Source organism: Ammospiza nelsoni, chromosome 5, assembly GCF_027579445.1.
Source record: "Ammospiza nelsoni isolate bAmmNel1 chromosome 5, bAmmNel1.pri, whole genome shotgun sequence".
Taxonomy (NCBI): domain Eukaryota; kingdom Metazoa; phylum Chordata; class Aves; order Passeriformes; family Passerellidae; genus Ammospiza; species Ammospiza nelsoni.
The window spans coordinates 3949454-3967219 of record NC_080637.1 but is presented as its reverse complement, the minus strand read 5'-3'; the positions used below and the strand labels follow the sequence as shown (position 1 = coordinate 3967219).

At 43.4% G+C, this 17766-nt stretch overlaps 1 protein-coding gene across 2 annotated transcripts in view; it reads left to right on the top strand.

Annotated features, from left to right (window-relative positions):
- The first annotated feature begins 2767 nt into the window (after positions 1-2767).
- PRKCQ (protein kinase C theta) overlaps positions 2768-17766 on the top strand; it is a 39851-nt gene continuing 24852 nt past the window's right edge. Inside the window, exons 1-11 of one of the 2 annotated variants that reach the window (XM_059472643.1) lie at positions 2768-3154; positions 4322-4447; positions 8645-8844; positions 10052-10112; positions 11784-11946; positions 12588-12619; positions 12716-12801; positions 13870-13999; positions 15260-15369; positions 15490-15607; positions 16625-16800. In XM_059472643.1, the coding sequence (XP_059328626.1) occupies positions 4330-4447; positions 8645-8844; positions 10052-10112; positions 11784-11946; positions 12588-12619; positions 12716-12801; positions 13870-13999; positions 15260-15369; positions 15490-15607; positions 16625-16800 (1194 nt within the window). In that variant the 5' untranslated portion in view covers positions 2768-3154; positions 4322-4329. Of the gene's footprint in view, positions 3155-4101; positions 4198-4321; positions 4448-8644; positions 8845-10051; positions 10113-11783; positions 11947-12587; positions 12620-12715; positions 12802-13869; positions 14000-15259; positions 15370-15489; positions 15608-16624; positions 16801-17766 lie in introns of those variants that run through there. The other variant, XM_059472644.1, reaches the window with a different exon arrangement.

Genomic DNA, 17766 nt, shown 5'->3' with positions numbered 1-17766 from the left:
CTGATTTATTGTTTTATAATATATATTACATTAAAACTATACTAAAAGAATAGAAGAAAAGGTTCTCATCAGAAGGCCAGCTAAGAATAGAATAGCAAAGAATGATAACAAAGGTTTGTGTGTCTTGGACAGAGTCCGAGCCAGCTGGGCTGTGATTGGCCATTAATTAGAAACAACCACATGAGATCAATCACAGATGCACCTGTTGCATTCCACAGCAGCAGATAATTAATGTTTACATTTTGTTCCTGAGGCCTCCCAGCTTCTCAGGAGGAAAAACCCTAAGGAAAGGATTTTTCATAAAAGATGCCTGCGACAGTGAAGTCCCAGCACAAGTCTTTCAAATTTGATACATTGAAGGGATCCCTTGAAATGTTAATGGTTTGGGGAATCTGATCAAAACTAAATCTTGCAGTGAAGGTGCTTCATGTAAATAGATCATTCCCAGGTATTCACATTGGCTCTCACAGGAGGGAAATCTCACATTGGTGGTTCCAGTTCAGGAGCTGAGGGTGCCAATTTCCCTCTGTTCCTCTCTCAGGAGCCCAGAGGACTACCTGGCATGGGGATGCAGATGTTGCAGACATCTGGGTCTTGGTGAGATCTATCCCCCTGTGTCTCCACAGAACCTCTTGGGCTTTTAAGTCACCTCTTCTTGTCCCCTTCTTGTCCTCTTCTTGTCCCCCTGCTTGAGCTTTGAAGTGACCTCTTCTTGTCCCCCTCTCCTGCCCAAGCAGGGACACCAGGAGCTGCCCTGGATCATGCCCAGATGGATTTTGAATATTTCAAGAGTGAAGATTCCACAACATCTCTGGGATACCTGATCAGGAGGTGCTTGATTGCAGAGAGTCAAAATGAAGAGTTGCACTGGAGGGGAGGGAGGGAACATCCAGCATTTAAGATGAAGGAAAGTTTTAAATGCCACTGCTCAGGGAGCTGATCCTCAGATCTGAGCAGTAGCACATCCAAGCTGTGATTTTTGGAGCAGTGACAGGAGTATTTAGCAGGACAAGATGCTTTCACAGTTTTACCTATGTTGTGAATACATTGATTTAATTGAAGTGTGACAAATTGCAGCTCAAACGTTTAGTCCTAATTTTATTTCTTTTATACCTGAGTCCATAGTCACCACATTTTATTGCTGAGGAGCCATCAAAAGATCTTTGGATTCTTTTAGCAGCACTCATGTTCTTAGATGCCCAACACACTGACTAATAATTCTGACTGCCACTCTGAGCTTTTAAAGGGGAATTTGGAAAGTCCTGGTAAGGGAATGCTTAACCCCTAGCACTTCCTCCTGCTCCTGCTTGTGGAACAAGAGGTTCCTAAAGCCAGAGGTGTAGGAATTAGGGATTTGGAAGGGGATCATAATTTTCTCTTGCCCAGCAGTGAGCAGAATTGGTGGAATATGGTAAGAAAGGACATTTCTGTTCACACACAGAGATTCAATGAGGATGTTTTCGCTGTTGATTTTAGTCTTTGCCCATCTTTAGCTTTCCACACTGATGCTACAGAATATGCAGCTCCTTGGATTTCGCCTCTGCTGCCAGACACCCTTTGATTTGTTTTTCCTTTTGTCTTTAGACTTCATAGGCGTCTTGCTTTTTGAAACAAAGGAAATGTCTAAGTAATAATACATGTCTGCATTGCACACAGAGGGGGAAAAAATATATTTCTTATTTAATAATATATTTATATTTAATATATATTAAATATATATTATATATATTATATATATTCAATCATATATAATATATAAAATATATTATATATAACATATATTTCTATATAATATATAATATATAAAATGTATATAATATATATTATATATATTCTATATTATATATTTTTATATTATATATTATTATATTATATTATATTATATATATTATATATTATATATATTATATTATATATATTATATGTATTATATATATTATATATATTATATATGTATATATGTATTTCTACTGAAGAGATTTTTTTTTTTCCTTTCTTAGTTTGATCAGGTTTCTCTGCTTCTGACAGTTGAGGCAGAACTTTTAGCCTTTTCTTGCCGTGGAGCACTCACAAACCACTCACTGCACTTCTCTGCAGTGCCACAGGTCTAGCTGTGCTTGAGGATCTGTCTAAATGCAAGTGGCTCTCCAAAGCAGCTTCATCAGGCACTTGGCTAATGTGAAACCTCCTTAAGAGATGCTGCCCTCATCCAGAGGAGAACAGGATTGTCTTGACTGCCTGCATCCAGCCTGACCTGGTGCTTTGCCTTTCCCAGCTTTTGGGACTTTGCAGAAGCTCTGATGTTTTCCTGGTTGAGGGCAATGCCATGTGCAGAGATCCATGGTCTCTGCATTTCTGGAGATACACAATAGACATGAGTCACAGGACATTTTTCCCTTTCTCTGCCCCAGACACCTGATGGTTTTCTTCTCTTTTAAGTGCACTATCCAAGAGAGTTTGTGACTTTCTTGCTGTTTTCCTGAAAACTCAGCCTGGTTGTTGGCTAACACAGCCAGGAGCTCAAATGGGAACTAGAGTCTTCAGATGCTGTTTGTTGTATAAATTGGCCTGATGTAGAGTAATAAATTTAGGGAAACTTTCTGGGAAGGCAAATTCTTTGTCAGAGAACATGGACAGTTGGCTTCATGAGCCATCTGTGTTGGAAAATGTTGGAATGTGGGTGCTCAGTGCTTGTGAGTGCTCAGCCAGAAGATTTGGTGTTCCAGTCCCAGCAATAACTGCAGCACTTTGTTTTATAAAACAGGAGGAAGGAGAAGATCCCATCAGATCCAGGATAAAAGTGGAATAACAACCTGCAAGCTGGCCATGTGCTGATGAAAAGTTGTTCTGGGTTTTGTAGCAGACCCAGACTTTTGTACGAGGGGCTGATGGAAACTCATCGTTCCACACTGCTGGGGAAGAGAGAGGACCCTCAAGCAAAGGGCTACATCTTGGTTCCTCAAGTTCTCCTCTCTCCTTGATGGTCTTGCCTCCTGTGTCTTTGAACAGAGAGGCAGGTTTTGAAATCAGCCTGGCCAGAGGAGCAGGTATTCATTCTGCTGAAAAAAACCTTTCCATGTTGTCCACAATAGTGATGAAAAGAGAAGCACCTCTCAAAGACTGAACTCATCTGTCAGGAAAATACCATTTGCAGGTAAGAAAATGCTATTCCCAGCAAAACACATGGAACTTCTTCCAAGTGAGGCTAGAGAAGCTTCCCTTCACAAAGATCATTTTTTAATGTGTAAAATGCAGAAGTGACTTGGCTGCATCCCACACCACAAGTCGTTCATCCTTTTGCTGTTGTGCTTGAACAATGTGTCCTTGTCAATATATTTGACAGATAGCAGCTGGTGATATCACTGATGGCTTTTAACTCTGGTGGTCCAAGACAGACATCTGCAGCTGAGTTCAGAGTGCCTCTTGCTCCACATTGACTGGAGGAGAAGCCAGGAATGACAGGCTCAGATGATGAGACAAAAGTTGGGTGGTAAATCCCAGTTTTGGGCCCAGATGGTAAAATGATGGGCACTAGCTACAGCAGTTAGTAATTTCTGGTTTTACTAAATCTTCTCTCTGAAGGCTTTGGAAGACCTTGCAGAGGAATTTTTGTAGATTTTCAACCCAAAGGTTTTGTAATGATTCAACCCAGAGGTTTTGTAGTGTTTCCTGGCACCTTGATTGTATTTGTTTCTGTTTTCAGCTGCTTAAAATAAACCCTGAGGTGCTGCTTTTTCTGGTGGGGTATTTTGTTTCACTGTCTATACAGTGTGGTTCATATGAGCTGAACTTTCTCTTTATAGCTTCACTTGTGAATATGGTTCAGCACCCAGGAATGCCTGAGCTCCTTCCCATGCCGCATATAAATAGTGCACAGTTATTTCACAGTTTCACATTCAGCTTGCAGGCTTCCAACAGTATTCCCAAACCCCTCTCTACACCCATAGCGTTCAGGTTCTTGATGTGACTCAACATCCATTACAGCAGAGGTTCACCCCAGGCCAAGCAAGCTCTGATTTGTGACTCCTGTGCATTGTCATCCTCGTTCCCGGCGGCCGGCGTGGAGTCAGCAGTGCTCAGGGCTGCTCCTGTGGGTTTTCCCAGCCCTGTGATGAGTTCAGCTCCGTGGTTAAGCCAAGAGCCGAGTTCCAGTACCTTGGGCACGTCCAGCAGTGCTGGCTCAGTCCGTGCAAGGAGGTCAGAGAGGCTCCAGCTGGATGGATAACTAGCGGCCGCTGCCCGACGGAGATAAGGGGCTGCTCAAACCCAGGGGAAGTTTCAGACTCTGTCCCAAGTGTTGCCTGTCTCTTGTTTGGCACAGGACTTGTCATGTCTCCCTTCCTGAGGATTGGTTTGTCCAACTATGACAGTGGCCCTTACCTGCCATCCCAGGGGGAGGTGATTAACCCCTACTGCGCCGTGATGGTCAAAGAAGCCGTGGAGTCAGGTGAGTGGGGAGGGCTTGGGGGCTTCTGTAATTCATGTCTGTGCTTTTCTGGGTCATTTCCTGTGTGTGGGTAACTAGAATGAGCCATAAAATAGGTTGGCTTGGAAGAGACCTCAAAATCATCCATTTCCAACCCCACTTTGTAAAGATTTGTGAAGCCCTTTATGTGTCCCAGCACAGCACAAATTTGGTTTGGCGTGGTCTGCAAGGCAATCTGATTTTAAGATGGTGCCAGACAAATCTGTATCTCCAGTTTGATGAAATTATCAGCTGCATTACAAGCCCCAGCATGTGACAGAGCAGATGAGCCGAGCTGGATTTGGTTTCACCCTTCTATGACCAGTTGTTGGTTTGTCAGTGGGACTCCAGACAGGTGAAATCTGAGTGCGCTAAAATATTCTGGCAGGGCCATCATTGTTAATCACTTTTTGGGGGGAGACTGACAGACCCAGCCACTTCCATAATTCAAAAAAAAAAAAATAAGGTACTCAAAGAGCCCAGTCTCTGCAGAAATAGTTAATTTATCTGTGTAATTGCTGTGCTGTGTAAAAGGTTCAAAAATGAAACCTCTTGAGAAGCTGTTTGCTGTGTCTGGATCTATGGATTGTTGCACATTTATCCTGGTTGAGCAACACTGATGAGTCCTCCTTCAGAAAACATTTATTCTATGTCTTATGCATGAAAATAATTCCAGTGAAAGGATAAAAAGTTCTCCAGTTGTGCTTTCAAAGGATCATGAAGAGCAAGACCTTCAGTGTTAGGAAGTTACTCATATTGGCTGATATTTGGCTTAAATCTTTGATACATTTCTAATTTGACTGCTGTGATTCTTTGAAAAATAAAATCCACTCAGAAATCCCTATTTATTGAGAATCCCTGTGACTGTAATCCCCAGAGGATGTTAAAGTGGTTTTAAAAAAAATGAGAATTTTAAAATAATTCAGTATTTCACTGGGGTTCCTTTTTTATTTGAGTCAGCATTTATCACATTGAACTTTGTCTTGCCTTAAATGATACTTCAAATAATAATGGAAGATATGGTGAAGTAAATTCAAAAGGAAAGAAAATACTGCATGACAAGATATCCCTAAAATCTTACTTTTATCAGAAAATGCATTCTATTTTAGCTCTGTGCAGAGCCTGGCTGTTTGCTTTAATGAGACTTTTGAAAGCCATAACTCAAATTGAAATCTGTGTCAGTTTAAAAGTGAATAAAATCAATTTGGTCAGAACAGACCTATATTTATTTGTCTGACACAGAGCTGAAAGTGTTTTCTGGTATCCAACAAACACAAAAGTGTTTTCTAAGGGATATCATTTTTGTGCTCCTCAGAGTCAATAATCATTATAGTAATTATATTTATTTTAATTATTAGTGTAATAATTATAATTATTTTAATTATTATTATAATAAATCCTCCACCAACAAAAATAAATTGTGGTTGAGGGAACTTTTCTCCATTAGTAAGGGCTGAGTGTAGGAAAGTGACTTTTTGACATTGGGAGATTTCTGTTTGCTGGGATGAAATTTCATCTGGTGATGGCTCAGAGCATGGTGGGACAGGATCTCCTGGGGCTGATCCACCTCACCCTCCCCTCCTAGGGTGGGCTGAAGCACCTGTGGGAGGTGTTGACCTGCTGGAGGGTGTTTAAATGTGTGGATGGACAACTTTACCTTAAAGGCACTGAGGAAAGTGAGGCCACCACGGAATCCATCCACCCTGTAATTCCCAGGCACTGCTGTGTGAGCACTCCCAGCCTGAGGGACACATCCATGAGGAGTGTGGTGAATCACACCCTGGAAAAGCTCCCCCTGGCCACACAGAGCACTCAGAGGTCTCTGTCTGACGTGCGGGGAGCTGAGCCTGACTCCAAATCCCAGGAATGCTCTCCGTCACCATCCCAAGGAGCTGTCATGCTCTAGCAGGCTTCGAGAAGGCAAAAGGTCTCCAGACAAACATTAACTAAATATATTTGAGGCAGAATCATGGAATCATTAAGATTGGGAAAGACCTCCAATAACGTCAAGTCCAGCTGTGAATCCAACGCTTCTAGTTCCACCACTAAACTGTGCCTTATCCCTGCTTCGTGATCATTTTTCTTTTGGTCATAATTTGCTCTCCAGCTCCCTGATTTGACAAAGAATTACTACTCAGTTGTAATTGGATAAAAAAAAAAAATTAAAAATTTTAAAAATATATATATATCACTGATATACAAATTTTGGCTAAAATTTTGGCTTGACCAAGGAGTAGGAGTGGATCAGCTGCACAGCTGGTGAGAGATGCTAATCACCCTGGCCTTGTGCACTGACACTTGGCCATGAAGGAGTTTTTTAGAGCAGAAATGATTGCTGAGCAGGGCAGGACATGCCTACATGTTCAAGGCCAAGGAACAACCTGGTCTAGTGGAAGTTGTCCCTGCCCATGGCAGGGGTATGGAACTGGATGGTTTTTTAAGGTCCCTTCCAACGTGAACCATTCTGTGGTTCTATGTTAGCACTGGCAAATTGTGGGTTTTTTTGGTTTTGGTTTTGTTTGTTTGTTTGGTTGGTTGGCTGGGTTTTTACAAACACAACAGTGGTAGATGATAAATGTGTTTTTCCAAAACCAGGGAGTTTGACTTTGGGTTCATGCCAAAGGCTGTCCCTTGTCAACCAGCCATAAGGAAAAGGTCATTGGTCCCCAGGGATCTGAGAGTGTTGAACATCCTCTGTGGACACAGGGTTGTCACAGCAAGACCACAGTGAACAATTTCAGAAGTTGTGGATAGATCTTGGGTAGCCTTTTACATTTTTCCACTTGCTTATTTTGTAAAAGAAACCCTGTCACATTATAATGCAATCTGAAAAAAAAAAAAAAACACACCTCCATACAGTTGGAGGTGTTACAGCAATTTATAACTGATGACAAAATATTTCAGAAATTATGTGTGCCTCTGAGATATAAAAAGAGTCTGCCCTTTAAAAGTGGCTTCTGCCTTCACAAGCCACCTGGCCGGGTGCCATTTTGCCACCTGCCTTGGTGACATTTGCTTCATGAAGGCTCCTGCTTCATGTTTGAACTCCGCAAAGCCTCCAGGAAAAGCTCTCCCAGCCACAGTGGAAGCTGCTCCCCGGGAAAGACAGTTGCAATTTCATTTTTCAGGAGCCTGGGGTTGGATTAATCCCTGGCAGAATTCCACAGCCGTCAGCAGGACGCACCAGGGGTGGCTGTCTGATCCCGTATGTTGGGCAGTTCATTCACATTCCAGGGCTTGTTTATTTAAGCCTGGTGTCCTAGAGTGCAACACAAATGAAATCACTTGTTTTGCAAGTGCTGTGTTTCACATCTGTGGCTTTTTCACTGATACAGCAGAGAAATGATGGTCCTTTACTGAGATTTCTGCTTTCCGGGATGCTGGAAAGTTTATGCCTCATTTTTGTCTCTGATTTTTTGTGAATTAGTCCTCTCATTTAGGGAAAATTTTTTTTTCAGCATGTGTTTCCTTCCAGCTGCATGTTCTTTTCCATCTGGGATTATTGGAAATAGCAGCAGGGCCTTTAGATAGGGGTCACAGGTCTGCTGCTCTTTTTCTCTTATTCCTTCAGCTTCAGCATTTGATGGGTTGAATATTTGCAGAGGGTGTGATATAGAACTTACCTTGAGTAAGCATCCAAGACTTTTACAGGGCTGTATGAAGTAAAACTGGCTCTGTGACATAAATAAATCTGGCTGAGATTCTTTTCAGAGAGACCCAGTTACAGAGAAACCTCTGCAAACCTCAGAGATATCCATTTTTTTTACCCATCACCATATTAAGATGCTGTGAAAGAACAGGAATTAAAGAATTAGGGAAAGTTTGTTTCATTGAAAACTCTACATCCCTTTGGGATAGTTACAGATCTGCAAGACAGTTCATGTTTTAACATCCCTTAGCTGGCTACTGGGCTGGACATTAATCCCAAAGTGCACCCAGCTTTTGGGGGGTTTGAAGCAAACCTGTCTCATTCTGCAGTGCTTTGGGACAGGTGATAAACAAGGTGGGATGGGATTCACCTGATTAGAAGTGGGTGTTTATGGTGCTGGAGTCAGCATTAGAGATCTCCTCAACAGAACTGATGGGGTCAAGGGTGGAAATTACATTTTTAGGGTAAATGTCTGTATTTGGTCTCATGAGCAGCCCTCACTGGATCAATTTGTGTTCTCCTCTCAACAGAGAATGGCCAAGTGTACGTGCAGAAGAAGCCCACCATGTACCCACCCTGGAACAGCACTTTTGATGCCCACATCAACAATGGCCGGGTCATGCATATCGTGGTCAAGGACAAAAGTGCTGAAATGGTCTCAGAGACCACAGTGGAGCTGAAGGTGCTGGCAGAGAGGTGCAAGAAGAGCAATGGGAAGACAGAGATATGGGTGAGCATCACTCTCTCCTCCTGCAGGATGTGCTGGGGAGCTCCTGTAGGGTAAGGGGAGGTGTCCTTGTGTCCATGCCAGGCTGTGGTGTCGCCAGCAGCACAGGGGGACTGGCTGGAATAATGTTTGGAGACTACTTGGGCATGGCTTGAGGGAGAGACTTGTCAGAAGAGAAGAGCTTGGCACTTTTATTTTAATTGAAACCTGCCCTGTGCTAGTGAGGATCCTGCTTCAGGTGAGCTGTGCCCACGTATTAATCTTTGCTGAGGAAACCCAGTGGGAACAAATGTTAGTATGACTGGCTGAACATGAGTTATTTTATGTTCTCTGGGGAAACAGCTTTAAAAAATTTTATCTGATATCAAGTAGCTGATTCACAGCTGCCTGAGTTCAGAGTTATGTCAGAGCAACTCCTTAAAAATCGCTGAAGTTATGGTGGTGTAAATTTGAGCAGTCTTCACTGGAATGCTGAATGTGAGGTTGTGTTCCGTGTTAGTCCAAGCAAGAAAGATCCTGGCAGAAATATTTAAATGCAGAATCCAGCTAATATGAATCCAGTGGATTCAGATTTCCAAAGGCACTTGTGGATGATGAGTCAGGTAGGTGGGAATTGCCAAGTCCATAGGGGAGGCTCCAAAAAATGCCTGAATCACACAGAATGACTGGGTTGGAAGAGACCTTCAGGATCATCGAGTCCAACCCAGCCCCAACACCTCAAATGGACCATGGCACCCCAATAATGAGCTTGCAGCATCCCTCAGGTTGACTCTAAAGATGTTAGACTTGCAGAACTGACTGCCTAAAAGATTTCAGCATCACCTGTCTGAAGCTGGCTGGGTTTTTTGAACTGCTCCCACTTTCCCCTTGCAGGATCCATTGGGAAAAAGTTTTTTCTATAGAAAGTGGCGCTCCTAATTTGGTGTCTAAAAAGCTGCCCACATCTTCTGTGCTTTAATCACATTCATCTCTCCTATCATGCTGCTCTGAGTGTTTGATATGATGAGATCAACCCTCCTCTCTCTGTAGCTGCTCCTACCCTGCTTGTTGCCTCACATGGGTATGAGAAACCTGAAAATTAGCATTCATTGCTATTCATCAGTTCCCACTGGGAAAGGGAGATCGCTTGCAAGTCATCTGAAAAGATTTTCCCTTCTCTGAGTGACTGTTTAATGGACTTTTTTTCTTGTTTTTCACTTATCTCAACCAGCTAGAACTGAAGCCTCAAGGGCGAATGCTGATGAATGCAAGATACTTCCTGGAAATCAGTGGCAAGTGATTCTGTTTGTTAATTTATGGCTGTGATTTCTGGGCTGTGGGGCAGACATGGTGTCTTCACTAAAAGCAATGCCTATGTTATTACTGACTGATCCATAACAACAAACATAACTGCTTGAAAGAAAAACTCCAGAAAAGTGATTTTTATTGTGTGGTTACCATTCTTCTGTGATTTGCAAGGCAGATTTTTTTGGCTGGTTTACCACTAAATGGCAGATATTCCCATTATGCTAAACAAGACAGAACAGATACATAAGGAGGCAGCTCCTTCTGAAATAATTCTGCTTTATGTACTGCAGGAAATTCATGGAGGGGCTGGAGCATGTCCAGAGAAGGGAATGGAGCTGGGGAAGGGTCTGGAGAGCCAGGAGGGGCTGAGGGAGCTGGGCAGGGTCTGGAGAACCAGGAGGAGCTCAGGGAGCTGGGAAGGGTCTGGAGAACCAGGAGGGGCTGAGGGAGCTGGGCAGGGGCTGAGCCTGGAGCAAAGGAGGCTCAGGGGCCCTTGTGGCTCTGCACAAGTCCCTGCCAGGAGGGGACAGCCAGGGAACAGGGACAGGAGCAGAGGGAATGGCCTCAGGGAACAGCCTCAGGCTGGCTATTAGGGAAAATTTCATGTAGAAAGGGCTGCATTCTTCTCTGTTGAAGGAAATGGTTAAATTCAAATGCTTGGTCTTATTCTCCCATCTTTGTTGCCAGTATTCTCATACCCTCAGGTGCAGGGTGTAGCTGTGAGGTGCAGATATCTGGAAGGCTCTTCCATTCATAGAAACAGAGAAGCACTGAAAGCAGCCATGGCCATGCTGATATTCTCTTAACCATCCCTACCTTTAATATAGATTGGACTGCTGTTTGTGTGTTAAAAGGGGTTAGGGAGGCCAAAGCATAGAAAATGCAAGCTGTGCTTGTAAAACAAATATCAAGATCAGCATCAGATCACACAGGGAGCCAGTTCTTACAGGTTACCTGAGTGACTCACTGTGCAGTGCAGGAGTGAAACTAAGCAGAGATTGATTTTCTGTGTGAATTTTAGATTTGTAGGCACAAGCTCATGTAGAAGTGTGTGTGAAGTCAGAATTGGTTTGTTTGCTGTCCCAAAAAGTTTAAATAACTATGAATTACAACAAGGGCACAGCCAACAGCAAGGCAAGTGTTGGCATGGAAAAATAAGAAAAATATCCTGGGACATAAATATCTGCTTAATGACACATGTATATGCACACAGAAAGGATTCTGTTAAATACCCATCAATAAAAAAAAAAAAAAAATATATATACACACATATAAGTTTGTGTCCATATATCAGTAATTATTAATTTTTATGGAATTTCATTCTTTTTAGGACATGTTTCTTCAGCCATATAGAGTTTTATAATTAAATTACCTCTCCTTGGGAAATTTTTGTTCTAGGTTTCAAGAGCAATGTTATGAATAGTCAAGAGAGCTCAGTGTCCCAAGTCTAAAGTCATTTCAGGGTAGGAATGGTGGCTAAAAACCATCCAAATGAGACTTTTCATAACATGGGTTTAATAAAATGGTGTTTCTTTGAGTATTCATTACCATCAGTGAATCATCAGCTTCAGTCACATAGTACTTGGGCAATTTGCATTTTCTGAAGGCACCTGATCGGGACAGGGTACACTCAAATACCTTTCCTCTCCTCCCAGATGCGAAGGACCTGGCTGACTGTGAGACTGAAAGCTTCTTCTCCTTGCACCAGCGCAGGGGAGCCATCAAGCAGGCCAAAATCCACAACGTCAAGTGCCACGAGTTCACAGCCACCTTCTTTCCACAGCCCACCTTCTGCTCTGTGTGCCACGAGTTTGTCTGGTAAATGCAAAAGGATCTGGGCTTCTGCTCCTTTGAACCCCAGGAGCCCTTGCTGGTGTCACTGTGGCGCTTGGGAACGTGGCTTAGCGTTGGGCATGGAAATGGGCAACACGGGGGCAACATGGGCGAGATCTGGGTTAATGGTTGGGCTGGAGGATTTTAAAGGTCTTTTCTGGATGATTTTAAAGGTCTTTTCAAGCCTAAAATATTCCATGATTCCCTGTTAAATATCTGTGCTCCTCCTGTAAGACCCTAGGCATTTTACGTGTAGAGTTATTGCATCACTTTAAGGATGTGGTTTGCAGTTGTAATTCCAACTGTGAAAAATTCCCCTCATTTTTAAATTTATTTTTTACAAATATTTTTGGGTTTGGCAAAATGCACAGGTATTTCTCATTGGTCCAGTTTGCTGTTGGGATTTCCTGAAATTCAGGATGTGAATGTGTGCTGAAAAGGCTGTGAGAACCATAGAGAATCACTGCACCATCAGATTAATTGAGGATAATGAAATTAAATAAGCTCTACAATGCGTGATAAAAAGCAAAGCAGTTTTGTTCTCCTTCTTTGATAATCATTGCTCTTCTTTCTTCTACTGAGCCTTTCAGACAACTCAGGATTAACCACTGCTCTGTTCATTTCAGGGGTCTGAATAAACAAGGCTATCAATGCAGACGTAAGAAACTTTCTTTTGTTTTCTTATTGGCATTATTTACTTAATATTTTCTCAAGGAATTTCTTTATTAACACCATGACACCCTTGCTGTTGCAGAATGTAACGCTGCCATTCATAAGAAGTGCATTGATAAAGTAATAGCCAAGTGTACAGGATCAGCAATCAATAGCAGAGAAACAATGGTAGGTTGTATTACTATTATTGTTGTTTTATTCTATTTTATTTTATTTTATTTTATTTTATTTTATTTTATTTTGATTCCCTTTAAAAAGTCTTGAGTGTCACTCAGATCTCTCCTACACCACTGCAAAGCAACTTGTGATGAAGCAAAAGGACCTACTGAGCTAAGGACTCTGTGACCTCATCTGTGCCCTTTGCTTTTTATGTTCCCAGTGATTTCATTACCTCCTACTTAAGATTTACTCAAATGCAGCTGCAGAATAAGCAGTTGCTGAGTCAGAACTGACATTTTTCTAATGCATAAAGTATAACTCAGAGGGAAGTAATGGACATGAGGTGGAGATTTACTGGAGAAAACTCTTCACTATCCAATGTTAAGCTGGACATCAGGCTGAATTTTCAGTTTTGTGCTTGAACAAATCTGTGCTTGTGTTGTCTGAAACAGTCAGTGTGAGATCTGATATCTCTGCTGTTATTTGCTTTATTTTTCTCATGTCAGTTTATTCTAAAATTTTCTTTTTGGTAGGCAAACCCAGATCTTAAACTCCTGATAGCACTATTCCCTTTACCTTGTGTCCTACAACTTCTGTTTACTACTGTTCTCCTTCTACAGTTTTTATAGATGAGATTGCTCTCCCTTCTCTTCTGACATCTCCAGGGTAGATGTAACCAACTTTGTCATCACCTTTCACACTAAGAGAATTACAACAGGCTCTTCCAAGGAGTGATTCATGACAACAAATGTAGGCATCTATTTCAGGATGAGGTGAATGATTTTTAAAAGTACCAATGTTTTCCCACTGAGAATTAGCAGAGCCTGGGTATGTTAATGAGGCACAAGCTGTTTTTTGGTCAAGGCCAGGGATGAAATGACCCAATTCCCTCTGAACTGCAGTCACTATGTATCAAAATTTGGGTTTGTGAGCCTGATAAGCAATTTCTGCTTGGCAGTCATACCCAAGAATAAAAGAGCAGTAGAGAAAGCAACTTCTGTGGTACAGGTTTGTTCTTCCCCACGGCGCCGAGGTGGAAATGAGGAGTGGATTTTCAGCCTGGCTTTTGTCTTGCAGTTCCACAAGGAGAGGTTCAAGATCGACATGCCCCACCGCTTCAAAGTGTACAACTACAAGAGCCCCACGTTCTGTGAGCACTGTGGCACCCTGCTCTGGGGGCTGGCACGGCAGGGGCTCAAGTGTGACGGTGAGTCCTGGCCAGGGTGGCACCAGCTGGGCGTGGGAGAGGTCGCTGTCTTTGGAGGGTGGCAGTCTGAAAATCCAAACCGCATTTATCGCCTTTCTCTGTAAAATCACTATGAGGTGGCCCCCAGGGGGGTTTCTGTGGTTGAGATGGCCCCTGAGGTATTAAAAGTCTTTTTTGCCAGCCTCATGACCAAAAAAAAAGTCGAGATTCCTTGGTTCTGCTTTTTTTTTCTTTTTATTTGCTCTTATCTATTCCATTCTCTCTCTGACCTGCTGAGATCTGTCCAGCAGGTCGGGTTGTGGCACAGTCCCTGCCCTTGGGGTCGTGTAGGCTTTGTATACCAGCAACTACCTGTACTTTATTTACAATAATTTTCCAGTACCTATCACCTACGTTAGACAGTCTGTCTCTACTCTAAACCAGTCCAGAAGTGTCACCATCACAGCAGAAGATGGAGGACAAGAAGTAGGAGAAGGACAGGACACACCCAGATTCCTCTCTCTTGCCTCTTGAACCCCCATTCTAAAACCCCAAAATTGCTCTTTTTCTTTTTTCTTTTTTCTTTTTCACCCTGTGACAAATTCACTATCATTCTACTCAAACCCCTGTGGCTTGTAACTCCTCACACAAGGCTGGTAATTGTTTCCATGGGCTAAAATCAAAGGCACAGCTGTTTGTGACTCTGTGCCAAGGTCTCTGAGCCCCTGTCAGGGTCTGGAATAACCCAGGGCAGCCAGAGCAATGTGCTGGGTTCTGACAGCACCCAGGAGGGTAAAGGAGTGGTCTACAGGACTGTCCTTCAGGGAGGATTGTTCTTCAAGAATGAGGACAACTGTCCATGAGCTGAGAGATGTTTGATCCAGCAGGATGATGAGTTGCTTCCCAAAGGGACAAAGAGCACCACAGTGACCCTGTTCATGTCCCAAGTCACCCCCAGTATGAACTGGCAAGCTCTATTTCCATTGTCAGACCCAAGACATTTCACTGTCTTCATAATTTCAAACTAATGGCAGGATCCTCTTCTGTGATTACAGTTTATCTCTGAGATGGTGACTTGTAATTTTAGTAGCCTGTACCTGCAGAGGCTGATGGATGTGGAAATGCAACTTCTAGCCAGGAGAAAATACAAAAATAGTCTCCATAGGGAACCAAAAAACTCCCTGAGTGCCATCTCAGGAGCTCTTTAGGTGGCTGATCTCTGTCCCTGGCCAACACCTGCTCCTGCCCAACCCTTCATTGTCCTCGTGTTCTCTCTTTCAGCCTGTGGCATGAACGTCCACCACAAGTGCCAGGCAAAAGTAGCAAATCTTTGTGGAGTGAACCAGAAACTGATGGCTGAAGCTCTGGCAATGATAGAGAGCACCCAGCAGGTAAATAGTTTAAGTATTTTTAGATACTCTTCTAGATTTTGGCTTTTATGAGTCACACTCAAGAAGTCATGGTGTTGGCATGTGATTTTGGCTCAAAATTTGCTGGTTTCTGTGCCCCAGGCTCGCTGCCAACGTGACAGTGAGCAGATCTCCAGGGATGGACCTCTGGAAATTGGCTTCCCTGTTCCTGTGAAGGATGTGACACCACTTCAGGCCCTGCCAGCATCAGGGAAAAAAGGTAATTCCTCCTGGTGATACAGGACAGAGCTTTGCTGTTGTTCGGTTGGTAACTGGTGAGTTGGGGGTGACACGAGTGGGGAATTTATTGCCAAGCTCTAAACAGGATATTTGGAATCCTTCTGATCACCATGGCTAATTTTCTTTCTGATTTCATATTTTTGGGTGGAGGTTGAATTCCAATAGCTTTGAAAACTACTGGTAGGCCTCCACTTCACTCACCCAGGAGCTGATCTAGGTGTCACAGCCCTCTATCATACAAGGACAGATGTTTAGGAGGGTAAATGGGAGACTGTGCCCTTTGGACCCCAAGGAAAAATAAATTATGTCCCCCTCTGTGTTTATTTGTGTTCTGTTCAAGTAGAACTGGCTGTGCTGATGTGAAACAGTGAAGCCTCAGGTGGTTTCACATCTGTTTCACGTGTGGGTGAGTTTGCTGAGCAGTGTTCAGCATTTTAGAGCAGTTACAGCAACGGGATAAATCCAGTGAGGGACAAAATCTCTTACAAGTTCTTATAAATCCAGGTTAGTGGAGTATTGGAAAAAACTCAGAGTGATTCCACTCCAGGCTGGCTGGAATGGTTGATCTGGAATGCTTCACATCCAGAGCAGGGGCACAGTGTGAAAATGCCATCCCAGCTTTTCACCCAGCTTTGCCTAGGGTTTTGAAAAGACCTTGAAAAATGAAACTGCATCATAATGGCAAGCAGCAAGAAGGACTGGAGAAGACAAGTGGCCAGAAATTAGGGATTTGGTGCTATAAAACAGAAAGACGAAGGAGTTTGTAACGTGGTTTGTGAATTTTAAAAAAAGCTACTGAAGAAGATGCAGCTTCCACTGGAGTAAAGTTTCCTCTGGAGAGAAAGCAGTGTGGGAGCAGATGTACTCAGAGATGGCCACCACACTTCCATTTGTCTAAAATACCCTTTTAAACCTCTAAGCAGAATACCTGTGAGTGTTCTGGGGATTTTCTGCTCCTGTCCAGAGGTTTATTTGGGTGCTTTGATGTGTGTTGCAGAGCCACAAGGCATCTCCTGGGAGACCCCAGTGGAGGGCACAGTGAAGGGAGAATCCCTCATAGAGTCAGACTTGGGAGAGCAGTCCCAGGAGCAGCAGGAGCACCAAGTGCAGTTAAAACTGACCATTGAAGATTTTGTCCTGCACAAGATGCTGGGGAAGGGCAGTTTTGGCAAGGTAAGAACTGGGACTGGGACACCACTGTGGGCATTTGCGTGTTGCTTTGTGTGGCATTAAATAGATCTGGTTTGAAGGGACACTTAGGGAAAAACACGGAATGGAATCATTTAGGTTGGAATGAATGGAATCATTTAGGTGGGAAAAGACCTCCAAGGTTTTTCCATCCAACTGCTAACCCAGCACTGCCAAGTCCACCACTAACTGTGTCCCCAAGTGCCACATCCACGTGTTTTTTGAGCACTTTCAGGGATGGTGACTCCACCACTTCCTTGGGCAGCCCCTTTAATGCCTGACCACTCTTCCAGTGAAGAAATTTTTTTGAATATCCCATCTCAACCTCCCCTGGAACAACTTGAGGCCATTTCCTCTTGTTCTGTCCCTGTTCCCTGGAGCAGAGCCTGACTCCCCCTGTCTGTCCCCTCCTGTCAGCAGTTGTGCACAAGGTCCCCCCTGAGCCTCCTTTGCTCCAGGCTGAGCCCTTTCCCAGCTCCTTCTGGTGTTCTAGCCCCTTCCCCAGCTCCATTCCCTTCTCTGGACGTGCTCCAGCCCCTCAGTGCCTTCCTTGTAGTGATGGACCCAGAACTGAGTACAGGATTTGAGTTGTGGCCTCACCAGTGCCCAGTACAGGTCCCTGCCCTGGTCCTGCTGCCACACAATGGCTGATAAATCTCAAAATCTTCAAAGAATCCTTCTCTGGCATGGCTGAATCCTGAACTCCATCTTCTCCTCACCTTGTCCTTCTCCCTGTCCCATTAGCTGCTCTCTCATGACAGGACAGGGATGCCCCAGGCAGGGTTTCAATTTCCCCTTCTGTGCAGGTTGATGGATCCCCAGGATGTCGCAGACGTCTTTTTGTGAAAATCCTTTCTTAGGATTTTTCCTGCTGAAGCTGGGAAGTTTCAGCAACAAAATGTAAACAATGATTATCTGCTGCTGTAGAATGCAACAAGTTCATCTGTGATT